Genomic DNA, 20,880 nt, shown 5'->3' with positions numbered 1-20,880 from the left:
ATTAAGCAAGAAAATGTGAAGGTGGAAACTGAGATGGAAGAAGAAAAGAAAGAAGAAAGTGAAGGCCTCATTGAATTCTTCAATTCCTACCAGGACCTTTTCCAATTTTTTTGCAACAATACAACCATCCATGGTGCCATCCGGCTGGTTTGTTCTAAGAATAATAAGATGAAGACTGCCTTTTGGACAGTTCTTTTTTTCCTGACTTTTGGCCTTTTGTATTGGCAGTTTGGAATCATTTATAAAGACTATTTCAGCTTTCCAGTCAACTTGAATTTGAACCTGAACTCTGATAGGCTTACTTTTCCTGCTGTCACACTATGTACTCTCAATCCTTATAGGTAAGACTGGTGGTCTTTCAGGTCTGGGTGTTGTGCTCACCAGGGTCTTTGGGGAAAACTGTGATCTATCAGGGCATTTGATTTATAAAACAAGAGAAGATATTGACTGTTAAAATGCACAGTTGCCCTTCCCCTCCAAGCTTCAATAAAGGGCCCAGAACTCCCTTCAATAAGGGAGGTCAACAGCACTTGAAGCACACTTACACAAACACACATTCTTTCCCTCCTTGAACTTGTACCACACTGCAACACACACACACCAATGTGGACATGAACTGCCCTAAGTCGTTGTTGTCCCCCACCTCCCTATGCCCTCCAGGCTCCTTAACTACCACTCCATCCTGCTTAACGTCTATATGTCTCTAATTACAACAACAAGCAGAGAGCTAGAATTGCCATCGCTAAGAGATGTGATCGTGTGATGCCACATTTTATGACTGCGGAACTTAACAACATTGTAAGTTGTGGACCACCTGTGGCTGTAACATTGTAGATTTTAGTGGTGTTTAGAACTAAAGGATTGCTTACAATTTTACATTATTTTCACAAGGCACTGTTACTTTCTACAAAATTCTTCACACAAATCATTAGTGCCCAAATAAAGCTTCAGGATTTTCAGGAGAAATTTAAATGTTAAATGAAATTGTCCTTAATATTTCTCCTGATGTTCTGAATTCTTCTTCAAGGGTAGAGCTTATCTAGAAAGATGTGGCTACTATTGAAAAATATCTTCCAGTAGTGCCTACTGTAGCATAACCATGTCCTAATAATCTTTTTTATATTTATATTCCCTGATATTCCCTTCATTTCATCTCCACTCCATGAATAAGACAAGCAGCAGCTTAAGTTGTCCTTAGCTGCACTGGTGACAGTAATTTTCTCCACATCTTTCCTCAAGTTGTGTGAAATCTGCTAAGCTTTAACACAAGTCAGTGATTCAGAGTGACGGGGACATAGACATCACTGAGATGGATAGGGGTCAGCAACAAGGACATGCTATCATATTTTCTTCCAACTCAAGAATGAATGAATAGCATTATTATAGGGGAGACATGCTCCAAGAGTCAAGAATTCTGTAACTGGTTTTAATTATGTGGTGCTTGAGCTAGAAAGCATGAAAAATGATGAAGATATGTAAATTATTAGGATTTAATTTAAAATTTAATTTAATTGAAGGAATGGTGAGAAAGAGAAAGATTAAGTAAATGGATTGTTTTAAAAATTATTTATAATAGTAACTGATTTTTAACAAAATGCTATAATGGTTGATGAGAATGAATACAGAGAGTAATCTCAAAATAGATGCACTTTCATCAGTGTTCAGTATTGTAAGGTAAATTATAATTGTTATAATAGGGATTAATTTAAGCTTTAAACAATTCATTAAAAATGACTAAATATAAGTTGATAGGAACACAACTTCAAAGCCAAGGATTGGAAGAGCAGGGTGGAGTGAACAAGACTAAGATGAGTGGCATACATTACTTTTGCATTGTTGTTGTGTTTTGATGGTCCAATTGCTTTTCCACTGGACCTGCCCATTTCTGGGAGTGTAATCCTTAAAGCTAAAAGTGATCTTGGACCTGAAATATTGTATTTACATCATCCCTGTTCTAAAAATGATATCTTGGTAAGAATCCCAGCACAGATAGATGCTAATTAATCTTCTGCCCATATCTCATATACTGCATTGTTAAAAGGAAGTGAATTTCAGCCTTCCTGAGCTTGTGCCTTTGGATATGTTGAATTTTGGCAATATTGACAGAGATTTTGGAGCTTATAGTCTCACACATCTGAAAATCAGAAACTCATTAACAATTGGACACTGTATCCCTGAAGCCAATTCTTCCATCTTTTAGGTATAGTGCTTTTCGGAAAGAGATGGAAGAATTGGATCAAATGACCCGACAGACTCTTCTGGAGATGTACAAATACAATATGTCTTTGGAGCATAAATTCTCTCAGAAACGCATCTCTAGGAGCCTATACAATCATATCCAGCGCTACCCATTGCATCGACGGAAACGTGATACACGAGCCATGGAGGATAACAACCCTCAAGTGGACAAAAATGAATTAAGCATTGGTTTCACCCTGGTAAGCATGATTTTAGATTCTTCTTGAACAACTGTGCCAAGACCGCTCAATCTTCTTCATGACCAAATTCCTGGATCTGAAAAGTGTCCATAAATCAAAATCATGAATATGTTGACCTCCCAGTATCTATCCTATTTAGGGTGGGGGGGGGGAGAACAGAACTAAGTATGTTTAACCTAATGAGGAGAAGGCTTAAGGGGGATATGATAGCAGTCTTCCAATATTTGAGGGGCTGTCGCAGAGAACAGGAGGTCAACTTAATGTCCAAAGCACCTGAGGACAAGGCAGGAAGTACAAATGGAAAATTATTAGAGATCCAACCTAGAATTAAGGAGAAATTTCCAGTTCTTTGAGAACAATTAATCAGTGGAATGGACCCTGAAGTTGTTGGTGCTCCAACACTGAAGGTTTTCCATAAGAGATTGGGCAAACATTTGTCTGGAATGGTATAGCGTTTCTTGCTCAAGCAGAGAGATGGTCCAGAAGACCTCCAGGGTCCCTTCCAACTCTTTTATTCTATGGTTTCTATTACTTCTATGTAGTGCACTTAAAATATTGTAAGTAGAGGAAACCAGGCAATTTTCACAGAAATGAATGTCATGGTTTTGAAATACAGTACAGATCTTTAAAATCAATTCATTAAAGTAACCATAGTGTTTTCTCTTTTCCCCAAGGACATTAATCAGAAAGCTATATTGCTGTTAAAAGGAATAACAATGTGTTTCAAAATAATTATAGCATAAGGTTTCAAATCAATTCTTTTAAATTCACCACAATAATGGGAAATTATCTATAACAAATTTCACTAATGGACTAATAGCTTGATGGGTATTTGCACAAATGGAAAGAGAGGCTAGCAAAGAATAATTCTGCCCCTTCTTAAATTCACTGAAACTGTTCAGGAATTGGGGATGGGGAAAATATAACACCAACTCCTCATGGTTTTTAAGACAAGATAGTTAATACAGCCACAAAAATCTTGCTTTGGTGGATGGCAAGAGAGGGGAAAAGCAGCACATAATTAAGTAAACAATTCTCACTGGAATGTTCATTTATTTATAAGTACTTTTATGCCACTCACAGAGTAACAAAATATATATTAATAATGTTGCCTCTACTAAATCCAAATTAAAACATCATTTTCATAAAGCCACTATACTGTAGCGCTATATACATCCCAGACACCTACTTATCACATCCTGAGCCTATGAATGAATACTTAAACTGACAGATTTTCTATATTCTAATGAGGATGCTTCTTTATTTCTAAAGGATAGTTGATTGCTCAAGATTTGTGTGGAGAATGTTGGTCTCCAAGTCCACTCCTGCCTCATCAGGGGGTGGCAATAGCAATAGCATTTAGATTTATATACCGCTTCATGGTGCTTTACAGCCCTAAGCAATTTACAGAGAATCAGCATATTGCCCCCAACAATCTGGGTCCTCATTTACCGACCTTGGAAGGATGGAAGGCTGAGTCAACCTTGAGCCTACTGAGATTCGATCTGCCAAACTATTGTCAGCCGGTGATCAGCAGAAGTAGCTAGCAGTACTGCACTCTAACCACTGTGCCACCAAGGCTCTATTCACCAAGGTAAAAACTCTTAGTGAATATGGTCTGTTGGCATGCCCCAGAGAGGCAGATTTTTCCTGGAGAAAGCAGTCTTATAGATATCAAATTAAGATTTTAGGGATTGTAAAATGAATCTGAAAGCAAGCCTGGCAGCCAATGCAGTTCCTGCAGTCTAGCAACTATGCAGAAGTAGTGTTCTTGGTGCTCCCTGAGCTTCATGGTTCACTTGCAGATATTTCCTGGCCCAACTAGGGAAAATCATCACGTATGCAGATGTACCAAGGCTCAGCCATCAGGATGAGAACTGCTGCATCCCTACACTAGCTGTAGTTCTTAATGGTCTTTGAGGGAGTCCCGTATAGAACAAGTTATGGTATCAGTTCCATTCCCAGAGGACAGTCATTGAATTAAATAAGGCAGTCTTATCACCCAAATGGTTAAATTATTCAAGAGCAATTCATTGAATCCAGTATACAGCATCACCATCATTCTTATATTACTGAAATGTAGGCAAACACAACTCCAACAATACAGAATATAATTTCTAAAAGTCTGTGTTGTTATTATTTTTAAAAAATTAAAAGGAAGAAAAATATGTTGTTTTTTTTAAAGATCCACATTATATTCTTGAATATCAGTATGAGATTGATTCATTCCTTAAGCTTGTCATTAAATCTAGACTTAATGGGGGGGGGGGGGAGTACTTCCTCTTCTGTTTTTGAGAATGTAAAGATTTTTCAGAAATAAAGAGATCTGCTGAATACATTACATTGATATTGAGGGTTTTGTTGATTTATGGATAAAAACATCATACGGAATCACTGTACATCTGATTTTATAGATGGAGAAGAGGTTTTCATAGGACCATATGGTGTCTCTTGTCCACTGATTACTCTATAATTGGGAATGTTTTTCCATCTTGCTGGGTTCATTCTTGTTCCAGAATGGATTTAATGGGATTGGTTTCTTTTTCAGTGTAACGAAAACAAGACAGATTGTTTCCAGCAAATGTATTCTTCTGGTGTGGATGCTATACGGGAGTGGTACAGTTTTCATTACATGAACATTTTGGCAAAGTTCCCTGACACTAAAGCCCTAGAGGAATCCAACTTCACAAGCTTCATCTATGCTTGCCGATTCAACGAAGTGACATGTAACAAAGCGTGAGTTCCAACATGATTGCTCCATAGATCAACTTAAGTCCCTACCATTCCGGTCTTAGTTCCTACCACTTCCTTCTAATGAAACTATCAACAATCCACCTTTTTATTATCAATAATTTGATTACTGATATTGACTGATTTACACTACCATTTAAATTTATTTTTTAAAAACCCTGGTAGGTCTGGGTCATGAGCTTAATGGAAAGAAGTCCTGATATGACCCATTTAGTCAACAGGTACCCTGTTTCCCTCAAAATAAGACATCCCCTGATAATAAGCCCAATCAGGCTTTTGAGTGTATGGCAGTAAGGCCAAACGCTTATTTCAGGGTTTGAAAAAAATATAAGACAAGGTATTATTTTCGGGAAAACATGGTAGTTGGATTATAGTCTGCAGAAAAGTTAAGAGATCTGCCACTTCCTCTGTAAAACTAATTTTCTAAAAGAAAACTCTAAATTCCCCCAAAGGGCCAGTTTTCATGATACCCAAAACCATATCTAATAGCTTTTCTTATGAGAAGGAATGCAAAACCGATCAGTAGATCTGAACACCTTCTTGGCCTCCTTCTCTGGCTGATCCTCAGAGGAATGTGACATGGCTTGGATGATACACAACCAGTAAACAAATCATGCCTTGAGCTATTTATAGTTAAATTACTACTACTATTGATGGGAGTAGACAGCGGGTGTAGTCTATACCAACACATCACTCATTCATCACAAAGCCTGAATTTCATTTGCTTTAGTTGTGAGTACAATGAATCTTTACACAAGATTCGGCTCCTTAATAGCTTTCTAGTCTTATGGGGAAGGCTGTATGTAGTGTTCCAAAATACATAGTTCAATTCAGGCCTTCCACTGAGCATATAAATATCTGAGTTTGGGCTTGGAGATATACTTTTACTTCTTATTAATATCTCAAAGCAACATATTTATAACAGTATCCTATGCAGGTAAAGCTAGATGATCCGCCGAATAACTTACTCTTCTAATTAAGAAAGTAGAACTGAATATCACTCAAGAGTTTGCTTTGGAGCAGCTTGTTAAGCCTTGCAAAATAAATAAAAACTGTACTTATAATATGCTCCTAATTGGGGTAAGGATCCTGGAAATCAAAAGGTACCAAGCATGGCTCACTTACCAGAAGAGAGAAATTCTGTGTTCTCCCCTACTTGCTGCCATCTGTGCTCATGCCTGAATGATTTTCGACATGCAGGAAGGTAGTTATATGACATTTTTTCCATGGTGCCAGACCCTAAGCTAAGAAGAATTGCACTTGTAGGTTGAAATGTGCCCTCAATTTGTTAGCCCTTTTAACAAACTAGGTTCTCAATCACCAGTCCTATTAAGCATCTTATGTATTTTGTACTAATCTCATATCTACTTCCCTGACAGTACAGGGAGCTCCAATGGACTTACTTCACTGAATATGAAAACATATAAAAATAGCTTCCAAGACATTCTGACATGTACCTTGAAGTTGTATAGTCAATGAATTTTTTCCCCTTAGCAATTTCTATTCCAGGAAAGGTGTTTTTTAAAAAAAAGGAGTCCCTGCAGATTTTATTCTGCTATACAGTATTTTACTCGCTGTTCAAGGACATTTCCGCAGTCATGTGGCCAGCATCACATCATGGAGCACTGTTACTTTCCCAGAGGTGGTACCTATTTATCTACTCGCATTTGCTAGGAGGCAAACTGCTAGGTTGGCAGGAGCTGGAACAAGGAAGGAGCTCACCCCATTGCATTGTGCTGGATCTTGAACCTGGGCAGCCACCTTTCCAGCCAACAAGCTCAGCATCTTAACTGCTGAACTACTGCGCCACCCCCATTCCAGGGAGGGAGAATGTTCTAAAACTAATAGTTTAGAACATGGAGATTAACATTAACAAAAGTCATAAAAGTAAATGTTTTACAGATTTGTTTCCTCTCAATAACTGTCCAACAACTAGTTTCATTTTTTTAAACTTACCTTTCTTTTGAAAATGCTTCTGCTTGTCCATCACTTTACATCTGTGGCTCTCTTTCTGTGGATATATACAGTAAATAGATAGATAGATAGATAGATAGATAGATAGATAGATAGATAGATAGATAGATAGATAGATAGATAGGTGGGTGGGTGGGTGGGTGGGTTAGGTGGGTAGGTAGGTGGGTAGGGATGGATGGATGGATAGGTAGGCAGGTAGGTAGGAAGGGATGGATGGATGGATAGGTAGGTAGGTAGGTAGGTAGGTAGGGATGGATGGATGGATAGATGGACAGACAGACAGACAGACAGACAGACAGAGATAGATAGATATAGTATTCATATATAGAGAGTGCTGTGTGTAAACATGCACATGTTTATGTACATCATAGTAAAGACATGTCCTAGAGCAACTGAGGCTCTAAACAAAAAGATAAGATGCAGATGAAATAAAGTGATCCTCAGTTAAGATCATAAGGGTTGTGAAGCCACTAACGCTAATAGGTGTCATCCCCACAAAGGGGAGACTGAAGTAGGCAAGATTTGAAAAGAAGAATGGCTTCAAAATACCTTAGAGGAATTTTGGGGAGGGAATGGTGAGGGAGTCACAACTTGTGACTCATCAAAGCTGACACAGTTCACTAGCCATGCTATTTGTGGTTGATGCTAAGAGCTTTGTAAAACCCCCCACCCCCCCGCCCCTTCTCCTTTTCTCTGATTTTTCAGTGTCATGAAAGCAGTAAAACCAGGAAGCTTATTAAATCCCTAGTCACTAGGGCCTAGTGGGTTCCATTTGTCATGGTGATGAAATAATGACTATGTGACCACACTTAAAACTGGAATTAGCTACAATGGTTGGGTCTCTTGTCAGGAACAATATGGCCCTTTTTTTCAGTGGTGTTGAACATTGGCTCTTTTGGATCCAGCTGGCACCTGGACAAGCCACCATTAGTTCCAGCAGTTGTTTGCAGACTTTGTTAGTTCACCTTTCTCTGGGATTTCTTTCACAACTTGTGTACACTCCACCCACTTCCCCACCCTCACCTCAGCCAAGCTTACCTACTGCTGGCACCAAGCTTCCTCCTAGATATAACCGATTAACAGAGTTGGAAGGGAGCTTGCAGGTCATCTAGTCCAACCCCCTGCCCAAGCAGGAGACCCTTCATCTGCCTTTACCTAGGATCAAACTCACAACCGCTTAAAACCATTGATAGCCAGCTGCAAGGCTGATTATAGTTGATGCGGGGGTCATAAGCAGTGCAACACGATGTGAAGAATCTAATTTTAAAAGCTGATCTTCTCTAAAGAAACCAATTTATACATCTATCAGGATTCCCCACCAAAAACCACAAGTAGTTTGCACATCTTTCCTATAGTCAACTAAATAAAGTTTAGTTCATTGAATTTTTCTTTAAGAAAAGAATATGTTGCCAGACTTGATTTTTTAACATGGAACAAAAGAGGCGTGATATGTTATTAAATCTTTCTAGTACAAAAAAGAACCTCAAGGTGCAGGATGCATAGTAGTAGAATTATTTGGTTGAGTTCACACAATACATTAAACCCTAGACACAGATTAATAATGCGTAACTACTGTGTTCAATAACATATTATGCTCACAGCATGGTTTATATAATAGTCTGATTCTCACAATAAGATGATATTGTGTTCTTACATGTTGAAACACAAACCACACAACGCCATTTCAACCTAGCCTAGCTCAATAAAGACAACCACCTTAACATAAAGGTTCCCTTAGTTGAAATGTTGCATGTTGTTTTTCCAACATACAAAATTTCAAGTATAAAAACTTTTATATTAAGAGGATCCCAATAATGATAATATTCTTTTTCCTCTAAGGGTGGCAAACTCAATTATTTGAATCAGTTGTGCAGTTAGCCTCAATCTTTATTTTTGTTCTTTCAGGAACTATACACATTTTCATCACCCTATTTATGGGAACTGCTACACATTCAATGACAATAGCAGCACTTTGTGGATGTCCTCCTTGCCTGGGATCAACAATGGTGAGCAAATGCCAAAAAATGGTAATGAATATCTAGAAAGGCTCTTACAGTAGCCGTAAATCCTTTGTTCGTATGAACAAATAATGCTAGGGAGGGCTAACAGTATATACGTATGTACATATGTATGTATGTATGTATAACATGTTTTTGCTAATAATGAAAAGGAAGGGAAACTAATATAGATCTATTTCAAGCTTATTTTGCTCTCATCAGCTAGCCATACACTTACCAGGAACTGAACCTGGAGAGTCTGCTTGTAAGATAGGAATAGTTAGTTATAGTTGTAGTTATATATATATAGTTTTATGTATGCATGCAATGTATGCATGCAATGTATGTATATATGTAAGTAAGTAAGTAAGTAAGTAAGTAAGTAAGTAAGTAAGTAAGTAAGTAAGTAAGTAAGTAAGTAAGTATCTGTATTCTATTTTCAGTATCCATGCTCCTCTGGGCATAGGCTTTATTGCACTAAGGAGATACTGCTGTTATTTCTAAAAAATACAGAGATTATCCTTTGATTGGTGAGGAATGGAGAAAAATTCTACATGAAGAAAAATGGCCATATTAGGAATGAAGGCCAGAATTAAACTTTACATGGCCTGGCTTTCTCTCCCTAATGATCATTACAGGCAAAAAGAGAGTGTGAGTGTACGTGTATGTTCACACTCACACATGTTTAAAAAGGAGTCTACACTGTTACCTTTTTTAAAGTGATTTTTTTCTTTGCATCATGGGCATCGTATTAATATGGTGACATTCTCAGAGTTGTCACTATTTAATTCCCTTCTCAATTCAGTTGCGTTTTTCTTCTAACTCTTGATTTTTGCATTTTAAGTTGTTATGAGACTTCTCTCTTCCAAATGAAAAACAGCAAACTACAGGCTTTTAGCTGCAGAACCTTAAATACCTGAGTCTTTCCTATCACACCACATTATTTTTTATATCAAGTTGATATTTGGGTTATTTAACGCAAAGCAACAGCCTCAAGATTTTTAAAAAAAATATATGCTGTTATCTTTAGTTTCAGTCTATGCGTGATATTTCCATAGTACACAATGGTTAGGCTGCAATTCCTGTGTTACATGATTTTATTATCTATGCTGAGAACATTTTGTAAAAAGGTATATCCAGCAATAGAACTTTACCAGCCAGTTTGAAGTGATGTTTGCCTATTTATATAACATAGGCCTGGCCTCCATGCATGACTCAATGACAAAGGCACAAAATGTACCTTGACTTTACTCCAACCGGCATTTTTTCCCTCTTCAGGTTGTCCTACATCCTTTTTAAGATTAGCAAATTCTACTTAAGAAACTTCTGTTAAGGACAGAATATTCAGACATAACGCCACTGTACTGTTACATTAGAATTTCATCTCAGAAACATATTTAAAACTTTGGAAGGCTACTATGGCTCATCTCATTTGTTTCCAAGGTTGTTTGGACTCCTTCAATGTGGCAACATTTATTATATATCCCACCCTGAATCACTTGATCTATTGATCTATTGAAATAATCACTCTTGTTTTCTATCTCCGCAGGCCTTTCTCTTGTCGTCCGCACAGAGCAAAATGACTTTATCCCACTATTATCCACTGTGACAGGAGCCCGAATAATGGTCCACAATCAGAATGAACCCGCCTTCATGGACGAAGGGGGTTTTAATGTGCGTCCTGGCATAGAAACATCCATCAGTATGAGAAAGGTGAGAGATAGGAGGAAAATAAGGTTTGTTTTGTGGATGGGGGTGGAACCGCTTCTCTTCCAAAGAAAGGAAATATAGGCACATAGTTAAAAAAAAGCAACAGGCTCAGTTCAGTTCAGTTTTATTCAGTTCAGAGTTTATTAGAACTCATAGTTTACCAAAAGAAAACATGAACTATTATGGTGCTGTAAAACTAGAGCTTGTCAACAAACCATCAATACAATGAATTGTCATAAAGACAAACTACCATTTTCTTATCTAGGGGTGTGTGTTTGTGTCTGTGTGTGTATGTTAAAAGTTTAACAAGGCACAGAACAGAAAGAACTGGCTTTATTACTAGCATAGAGTGTTCTTTGCTGTTAAACAGAAAGAACATTCTCTGCCAGTAATGTTAAGTTGTGGGAACATTCAATTCCCAGAATTCCCCAGCCAGCATTCTAGGAATTGAATCCACATGGGTTAAAGTTACTGGGGTTAAGGTTACTGGAGAAAACCTGATCTAGTCTTAAAAGTGTTTACTTGCTTTTGAGAGGGATCTTGGAGTCCTAGTGGACAACCATTTAAATATGAGCCAGCAATATGCTGTATCTGCCAAAAAAGCTAGCACCATTCTAGGCTGCATTAACAAAGGGATAGAATCAAGATCATGTGAAGTGTTAATACCACTTGATAAAGCCACACTTTGAATACTGCATTCAGTTTTGTTCTCCACGATGCAAAAAGAATGTTGAGACTTTAGAAAAAGTGCAGAGAAGAGTGACAAAGATTCATTAAACTAGCCATGCCCAGTTCCTGAAACCGTTCTTCATAGGAGGAACGGTTGCAGGAACTGGGCATGGCTAGTTTAATGAAAAGAAGGACCAGGGGAGACATCATAGCAGTGTTCCAATATCTCAGGAGCTGCCACAAAGAAGAGGGAGTCAATCTATTCTCCAAAGCACCTCAGGGTAGAACAAGAAGCAATGGGTGGAAACTAAACAAGAGAGAAGTAAATTAGAACTAAGGAGAAATTTCCTGACAGTTAGAACAATTAATCAGTGGAACAGCTTGCCTCTAGAAGTTGTGAATCTCTAGTACTGGAAGTTTTTAAGAAGATGTTGGACAACCATCTGTCTAAGGTACTGTAGGGATTTTTGCCTAAGCAGAGGGTGGGACTAGAAAACCTCCAAGGTCCCTTCCAATTCTGTTGTTATTATTATAACTATGAGCTTTTCTTCACTAATAACAAAACAAAGAAATCTATTCAGTGCAATTACATTTCCCAATGAGTCTCCTTCCATGGTATTTATTGATTTAGAAATGAGCAAGGTTTTGTGTTTTTCCTTTATTAAAAAAAAATGTGACAGGCAATTGATGGTCAATTATTTGAGAATATGACAGTTGAGAACTACCAGTATGACAGTTGTGGACAACCGGTATGAAAGTTTTGGCGACTGGTATGACAGTTGGGGAAGACGATTACGACACTTAGGGGCGAACATTATGACAGTTGGGGACGACCGTTATGACATTTGGGATCATCCGTTATGACAGTTGGGGACGGCCATTATGACAATTGAGGGAGTCCATTATGACAGTTGGGGTCATCCGTTATGACAGTTGGGGACGTCCGTTTTGACAGTTGGGGACGACCGTTATGACAGTTGGGGACGTCCGTTATGACAGTTGGGGGCGTCCGTTATGACAGTTGGCGGCGACCGTTATGACAGTTGGGGACGACCGTTATGACAGTTGGGGTTGTCCATTATGACAGTTGGGGACGACCGTTATGACAGTTGGGGTCATCTGTTATGACAGTTGGGGTTCTGTTATGACAGTTGGAGATGACTGTTATGACAGTTGGCAGCGACCGTTATGACAGTTGGGGATGACAGTTATGACAGTTGGGGGGCGACCATTATGACAGTTGGCAGCTACCGTTATGACAGTTGGGGACATCCGTTATGACAGTTGGGGACGTCTGTTATGACAGTTGGGGACATCCATTATGACAGTTGGAGACGTCCGTTATGACAGTAGGGGACAACTGTTATGACAGTAGGGGACGACCGTTTTGACAGTTGGGGACGTCCGTTATGACAGTTGGGGATGACAGTTATGACAGTTGGGGGTGTCCGTTATGACAGTTGGCGACGACCGTTATGACAGTTGGCGACGACCGTTATGACAGTTGATGGAGTCCATTATGACAGTTGGGATGACAGTTATGACAGTTGGGGGTGTCCGTTATGACAGTTGGGGAACACCGTTATGACAGTTGGGGACGACCGTTATGACAGTTGATGGAGTCCATTATGACAGTTGGGGACGACCGTTATGACAGTTGGGGACGACCGTTATGACAGTTGGGGTCATCCGTTATGACAGTTGGTGCTGTCCGTTATGACAGTTGGGGTCATCCGTTATGACAGTTGGGGTCATCCGTTATGACAGTTGATGGAGTCCATTATGACAGTTGGGGACGACCGTTATGACAGTTGGGGATGACCGTTATGACAGTTGGGGACGACCGTTATGACAGTAGGGGACGACCGTTTTGACAGTTGGGGATGACCGGTATGACAGTTGGGGACAACCGTTGTGACAGTTGGGGTGACAGTTATGACAGTTGGGGTCATCCGTTATGATAGTTGGGGATGACAGTTATGACAGTTGGGGGAGTCCGTTATGACAGTTGGGGGCAACCGTTATGACAGTTGGGGATGACAGTTATGACAGTTGGGGACAACCGGTATGACAGTTGGGGACGTCCATTATGACAGTTGGGGACAACCATTTTGACAGTTGGGGACGACCGTTATGACAGTTGGGGACATCCGTTATGACAGTTGGGGGCGTCCGTTATGACAGTTGGGGACGTCCGTTAAAGATAGTTGGGGTCATCCGTTATGACAGTTGGGGGGCGACCATTATGACAGTTGGGGACGACCGTTATGACAGTTGGGGACAACCGTTATGACAGTTGGGGTCATCCGTTATGACAGTTGGTGCTGTCCGTTATGACAGTTGGGGTCATCCATTATGACAGTTGGGGCGCGACGATTATGACAGTTGGGGATGACAGTTATGACAGTTGGGGATGACAGTTATGACAGTTAGGGGAATCTGTTATGACAGTTGGGGACGACAGTTATGACAGTTGGGGTCATCCGTTATGACAGTTGGGGGGCGACCAATATGACAGTTGGGGACAACCGTTACGACAGTTGGGGACATCCGTTATGACAGTTGGGGGCGACCATTGTGATAGTTGGGGTCATACGTTATGACAGTTGGGGATGACTGTTACGACAGTTGGGGAGTTCGTTATGACAGTGGGGCCATCCGTTACAACAGTTGGGTGTCCGTTTTGACAGTTGGGGATGTCCGTTATGACAGTTGTGGTCATACGTTATGACATTTGGGGGTGTCCGTTATGACAGTTGGGGATGACTGGTTTGACAGTTGGGGATGTCCGTTATGACAGTTGGGGACAACCATTATGAAAGTTGAGGTCGTCCGTTATGACAGTTGGGGACGACTGGTATGACAGTTCGGAATGAATGTTATGACAATTGGGAGCGTCCATTATGACAGTTGGGGACGACCGTTATGACAGTTGGGGGCAACCGTTATGACAGTTGGCGGGTGACCGTTATGACAGTTGGGGACGACCCTTATGACAGTTTGGAGTGTCTGTTATGATAGTTGGGGATGACAGTTATGACAGTTGGGGCATCCATTATGACAGTTGGGGCGACCGTTATGGTAGTTGGGGACTACCAGTATGACGGTTGGGGGCGACCAGTTTGACAGTTGACAGATGAGAACTACCGGCGTGACAGTTACACTTTCTGTCTGGGGAATTCTGGGAGTTGAAGTCCACACATCTCAAATTTGCCAAGGGTGAGAAACAATGACCTGGCATGGAGCGCCTGCCTTTTAAAAAATCTTCAGATTACCATTTCTAGTTTGAGTTTGAGTCAAGTGTGCAAAGAAACGATCTGACACCCAGATGCAAAAAAAGGAGGGGGAAACTGCATTGATTTGACAAGTTGTAAATTGGTTGACAGGAAACCACCCAGCGTCTTGGGGGAAGCTATAGTGACTGCACAGAAGATGGAAGCGATGTGCCAGTGAAGAACCTATTCCCATCCCTTTACACTGAGCAGGTATCTTGCCTTGACAGAACCACTGTCACACCCAGTCTGGGCTCTGTCCAACCCTCTCCCTGGATTGGGATTATTTCCATCACCCAAAATTTCCTAGCATGAATATCATAGCTGAATAGTCAAAGGGCTCCTTTTGCGCTCCTAGGTCTGCATACGTTCCTGTTTCCAGACCAGTATGGTAGAACGGTGTGGCTGTGGCCATTACTTCTACCCTTTACCCCGTGGAGCAGAGTATTGCAACTCCGCTAAGCATGTAGCTTGGGGTAAGTACCGAGAAAAGCACTTTTTCTGTAACCCAATGGTGAAATCTACTTACCTTCCCTACCAGTTCGGAAGTGCACGATTTGCCACTGTCCCATGCTTTTTCATCCTATGCATTTGCGCATGGCACATCTAGGTGGGTGGGTGGAGCCTTGTGTTGCCGGCGCTACCATTTCTCTGAACCACCGGCGGCTGCCGAACTGGTAGCATTTCACCCCTGCTGTAACCCCCCCCCCTCCTTCAGCTCTTTTTGTTGATAAAAGATTTTTCAATTAATACATGCTTCTCTATTTCCTATTAGGTTACTGCTATTATAAACTCCAAGCTGAATTTAAAGCAAATCACCTGGGCTGCTTCACTAAATGCCGGAAACCTTGCAAGTAAGTAGGCTTCACAACTTGTGGGGTTGCATTCCTGGGTCCGGCCAAATTCCACAGAGCTTGCCTAGCAATAAAAGATATTCAGGGGAACGGAACGAACAGATTTCATCCTTGATACAACCATGCAGGCCGGCCAACTGATTCTAATTGAAAGGAGGAGCACCCATGCAGGGAAATAAAAAGAAAGGCGATGGTGCACTTAAATATACTCATATATTATTTGAGCTGCAGAGTAATGAAACATTTTTTGCTCTGATGCTGGCAGGAGGTTCATCTATGGGACTTCCAGCCAAGGAACTTATTTCAAATGTGCTGGGTGATACATCTGAGGGTTTTGATTGTTGTTTTTTTTACTTTTATTTAGAGTGACAGAATACCAGCTGTCAGCCGGATATTCACGATGGCCTTCACCTGTCTCTGAGGTAAGAAGCTGATTTTTGCTGTAGGGCAGTGCTTCTTACAAGAGCCAGTTTTGTACAGTTGTTAAATCTCAGACTAGAAAACAGGAGACTGTGAATTCTAGTCCTCCCTTGGGCAACTTTGGGGCAGTCTTAGACATAGATAGGAGGCAACAGCAAAACATTTCCGAAAAACCTTGCCAAGAAAATTGTAGAGACTAGACCAGGCAGTTGCCAGGATTCAAACATGACTGGAAGGCACCCAAAAAAGGATTTCTTAATCTGTGGACTTCTTGGTGCTGGGAAATTATGGGGATTGAAGTCCATACTTCTTAAAGTTGCAAGGATCAGAAATATCTGAAAGCTAGGAAGGACCAAATGAATGCTTCGCATCAATCAATGCAACAGCATCTTCTCTTTAACACCCATTTTATAAGTGAAAGGCATGGAGTACAGAGAGAAATCTAAACCAAATCTAACCTGCCATTTGGAGGAGATAAATATGGAAAGCAAATAGAACAAGTGCTCTTTTGCACTCAAAATACCTTCCCTTCCCAAAATTATTTTTTGAACAGCTAGGTTTGTTTATACATGAGTGGTTAATAATCCTTGAACTGTTTAAGCTGATATTGCAAATCTATCATTTCAGTCCTGGGTGTTTCACATGCTGAACCGGCAGAATAAATACAATGTCATATCTAAGAGGTAAGAGCTCCCCCTATAGTTGAAATAATATTAAGAGGTGCGGGAAAAAAGTGTTGGGCTAAAGTCAAACCAATGGAGTGAAACAGCAATGCTGATGTTAAAAAGATAAGGGAAATGGAGTGAAAGTACAATATATTAACTGCTTCAAGATCAGCTGGAAGTATTGAAATATAAAGTACCTATCTGCGTAATCCTCATTATGTTATTAGTTAATGAACCATTACAAATTAGATTAAGTAAATCTTGAATAGTGCAGCTTTTTCTATGGACCGAACTTCAAGTGCAGAAAAATATTCAGCAGTTTATTCTTCCACAAAATATTAGTTTCTTTTAGACTGTCAACCACAAACTGCTGAGTGGTTCAAAGGAAATGAAACATCAGCAGCAATTCCAGCATCTGAACTGATGCTCATATTAATGACAAGTGCCTGACTCATTATATGATTAGCATATCACAACAGGAGTTTAAAGTAAAATTAGACATCCAATACAGTAGCTATTAAAAACTGCAGTAAAACTAGAATAGATCTGAGGATTCTGCCTTAAAAGTTTGGGTATGAAAGACTCTTGTTGCAGATATATTTGCCTAGCAGCAAGTCACTAAAGAACATTTATTTATTTTAAGCAAATGTGCCCTGAAAGATGACCTGCTGAGATAAGATTCTTTCTAAATGATGCTGGGTAGAACTGCAGTCTTAGACCAATGCACCTTTCTAAGAAAAATGAGCTCATTCCATCTCTCTTCTGTTGCCAGGGATGGAATTGCCAAAGTGAATATATTTTTCAACGAGTGGAGTTATAAAAGCAACGGAGAATCTCCAGCTTTCACGGTATGTCCCCACTGTCATACTGGTCACCTCAAACTGTCATACCGGTCGTCCCCAACTGTCATACCGCTACCTTTGAAGAACATTCGGAGACTACAATTAATTCAAAATGCAGCCACGAGAGCTGTCATAGGCTTACCTAGGTTGCCCATGTATCTACATCACTCTGCAAGCTGCCTTGGCTGCTGATTCATCTCTGAACGCAATTCAAAGTGTTGGTTGTTACCTATAAAGCCCTACATGCCTTAGGGCCAGGTTACCTACAGTACCATTTCCAGCCTCATGTATCCCAGCAATTGGACAGAACCCAGAGTTGGCTTCCCCAGGTCCCATCAGCCAAGTAATGCTGGCTGGCGGGCCCTAGGGGAAGGGCCTTCTTTATGGCTGCTCCGACCCTCTGGAGCCAAATCCCTGCAGAGATTCGCAGTGCCCCCACTCTCCTAGTCTTCCGGAAGGCCTTAAAAACTTACCTTTGCCAGCAGGCCTGGGGCTGCTGAACTTCAACATCTTGCCCTGGCCTTCAGTACGACTGTGGCTGTATGATTTTATAATTGGTCATTAGATTATTTTAAAATTGGACTTTTGAATTCGTTTTTGTATTTTTTTGTACCTTGTGACCCAACCTGAGTCTTCGGAGAAGGGCGGCATATAAGTCCAATCAATCAATCAATAATCTAATTAGAGCAATACTTTTAGGCACATCCTAGTCTGGCGGAGCAATCTCTCTTCCACTAATCTCAGAATAATTGATGGAGAAGTTCTAAAATTTGACTCAACCCTAGCAGGAAAAATTCAAATTATTTTCAAATATTGTGAAAGGTTACCAATACTATTTGATTTGGAGGGTGGGGGGGACAACTATTTTTTCTTACCCTCAATCTACCCATTCATTTAAATTCTTCAAATGTAATCCAGATTTGTATGCCCTACAAACATTTCTCAATGATTGACATTTCACCTCCAGTAATTTTACTGTAGGTATCTGCAACTGTAGAGTTGATACATAGCAAAAGACAAGAATCAGCAGAATATCACAGCTGATGTGTAACAGTAAGCAACAAACATTTCATAGATAGTACAATGACAATGAGTAACTTTAGCTAAGTTTCATTCAACAAATCAAATCAATAGTCAAAGCTTGATAACCATTTATTTTTGTACTGTATCATTAAGCATTGGGTTAATTGAGTCCTTGGAGAGGGGCGGCATACAAATCTAATAAATAATAATAATAATAATAATAAATTTCAAAATGTAATTTCAATTTTGATAGGATTGATCCTACTTTTGAGACAAAAGCAGCATATTTTTATGTATAAACAGATGATTTTCCAATTCCTACAACCAACAACAAACCCCTTAAAATCTAGGCAAGTCCAAAGCAAAAAATGTTTGCCCTTCAACCTCTATTGATATATCAGCTGGACACAGAGACAAAAATCTTTTTGAACCACTTTTAATTTTTTTCCCCTTGTACAGGTGGTAACATTGCTTTCCCAGCTAGGGAACCAGTGGAGTCTTTGGTTTGGTTCATCAGTCCTTTCTGTGGTGGAACTGGCTGAGTTGATTTTGGATTTGTTGATCGTCACAAGCATCCTGGTTTTCCGCCGGCTGTATTCATATCAGTCTTCAGACCTGTATACACCCAGCAACTCAAATAACTCTGTCTTCCACAATGTACTTTCGGCTCACAAAACTCAAGAAATACCTGCCGAGACTGGGATTCCTGCATTGCCGTCTTATAACACCGTAGGAACATTAGACTTACACAGAGTTTCCTTTAGGAGAACACAATAAAATCCAGACTGGGATGCTTTGGATATGACATTGTTATGTACTTTAATTAATGCTGACTTATAGACTCAGCACTTGGAACTAAATGGATTCTCACACTCAGAGAAGACAGGACTGAATTTCATCTAAAAGAATTCCGAAGATACAGATCCAATGACATAAAAGCACCTTTCTTTCTTACTTTGTCCTTGGTGTGTACAATTCCTCAAGTCTGTATCTATCCACCACCAAACAAAATTAAAAAGATGGATGCTGTGTATTCTTTGAGAAATAAGTTTCTACAAATTGATCATGGTTGTTGCTTCCTGTTTCATTTCTTTGAGGCTGCTTGCTGTTCAAATTAAATTCAAGTGGACAAAGTTATCTAACCCCTTTCTTTTAGGTCAAAAACAAATACAAGCTGTTTGGTATTGAAATAGCTGGAATTCTTTGCTGATTGCAACCAGGTATCAGCATGAAGATATGCACTGGAAACCGAGGACAGCTAAACAGGATATGAATGCTTCCTAGGATTAGAACAATCCTAATACATATACAGGGATAAACTTCCATACTTTGAAAAGTAAAAGATCCCTAATTCTGGGTCCATGAAATACCAAGGTACACTTCAATTAGTGCTTCTTTAAGCAAGATATAGCAAGGATTTTCATCCACTTCTCTTCCTTTGAGTAGATCCAAGCTCTGAAGACTGTATACTTTATTATGCGTTTAATATGGATGTTAAGTCTTACTCCGCTACTCGGACTCTTAACATTCAGCTTCTGTATTATGTATTTCCCTGTGAATGACTTCAGTTAAGCAAGGACCTAAACTTTCTCACTGGGATCCGATGCTACAAAATCAGTATATTCTTAGTCTTGCGTTCATTCTTGAAATGGGTGGAAGGGCTTCATATTGTCACGGTTTCCCATTCAACAAATATGATATCCCTCCACAACATCAGCATCCTTTTCTCCCTTTCAATAATATTGTATTAAAAAATCTAAAATGGGGGTTAGAAGGTCAGATTTTCTAATTTATATTTTTAGAATGTACTGTTGTTTTAATACAGGTAATTGATCAGTATGCAAGAGGTTCTGTAGAAACCCACTTACCTACTTAGGATGATAACTGTATGTTACACAAAGAAAAGATAAATGTATGAGGATTCCACTAGTGTTCCATCAATCTAGGTTAAACTTCTATATTTAATCTCATCAACAAAAAAGAAAAGGTATGGATATTCAGCCTTTCTAATTTAATAATTTTACTTAATTGGAACTTTAATCCTTCTCTCCACAAAATATTTGCCATTTGCATATTACAGCCTGTAAAAATGGAAAGTACTTTCAGCAGTGAAGATTTCCATGTTGGCAATAAAGCAAGAATCCCATCAACATCGGTGTTTTGCTTCCAGTATTTCCTTCTGAATTCTTGTTCAACTGCATAGCGACAGCCTAAGCTACTTCTCCCTTCACCAAAGTGGACACATGGAATATTGACATGTATCAG

At 39.8% G+C, this 20,880-nt stretch overlaps 2 protein-coding genes across 3 annotated transcripts in view; one reads left to right on the top strand and one right to left on the bottom strand.

The window, feature by feature from the left end:
- VAMP1 (vesicle associated membrane protein 1) overlaps positions 1-20,880 on the bottom strand; it is a 73,155-nt gene that overhangs the window by 43,477 nt on the left and 8,798 nt on the right. Inside the window, exon 5 of one of the 2 annotated variants that reach the window (XM_070742027.1) lies at positions 7,146-7,200. The exons of the other annotated variant lie outside the window; for it this stretch is intronic. Within the exon in view, the coding sequence (XP_070598128.1) occupies positions 7,181-7,200 (20 nt within the window). The 3' untranslated portion in view covers positions 7,146-7,180. Of the gene's footprint in view, positions 1-7,145; positions 7,201-20,880 lie in introns of those variants that run through there. 2 annotated transcript variants of the gene reach the window in all.
- SCNN1A (sodium channel epithelial 1 subunit alpha) lies at positions 7-19,648 on the top strand. Its single transcript, XM_070742025.1, has 12 exons — positions 7-341; positions 2,201-2,438; positions 4,987-5,174; positions 9,069-9,169; positions 10,710-10,873; positions 14,926-15,024; positions 15,170-15,287; positions 15,587-15,665; positions 16,030-16,087; positions 16,713-16,768; positions 17,523-17,598; positions 19,075-19,648. Exons 1-12 carry the CDS (start codon positions 34-36, stop codon positions 19,390-19,392), a joined length of 1,803 nt encoding a protein of 600 aa, XP_070598126.1. The 5' UTR covers positions 7-33; the 3' UTR covers positions 19,393-19,648.

The sequence above is a fragment of the Erythrolamprus reginae genome, chromosome 2 (assembly GCF_031021105.1).
Source record: "Erythrolamprus reginae isolate rEryReg1 chromosome 2, rEryReg1.hap1, whole genome shotgun sequence".
Taxonomy (NCBI): domain Eukaryota; kingdom Metazoa; phylum Chordata; class Lepidosauria; order Squamata; family Dipsadidae; genus Erythrolamprus; species Erythrolamprus reginae.
This window is presented reverse-complemented; position numbering and strand designations above follow the sequence as displayed.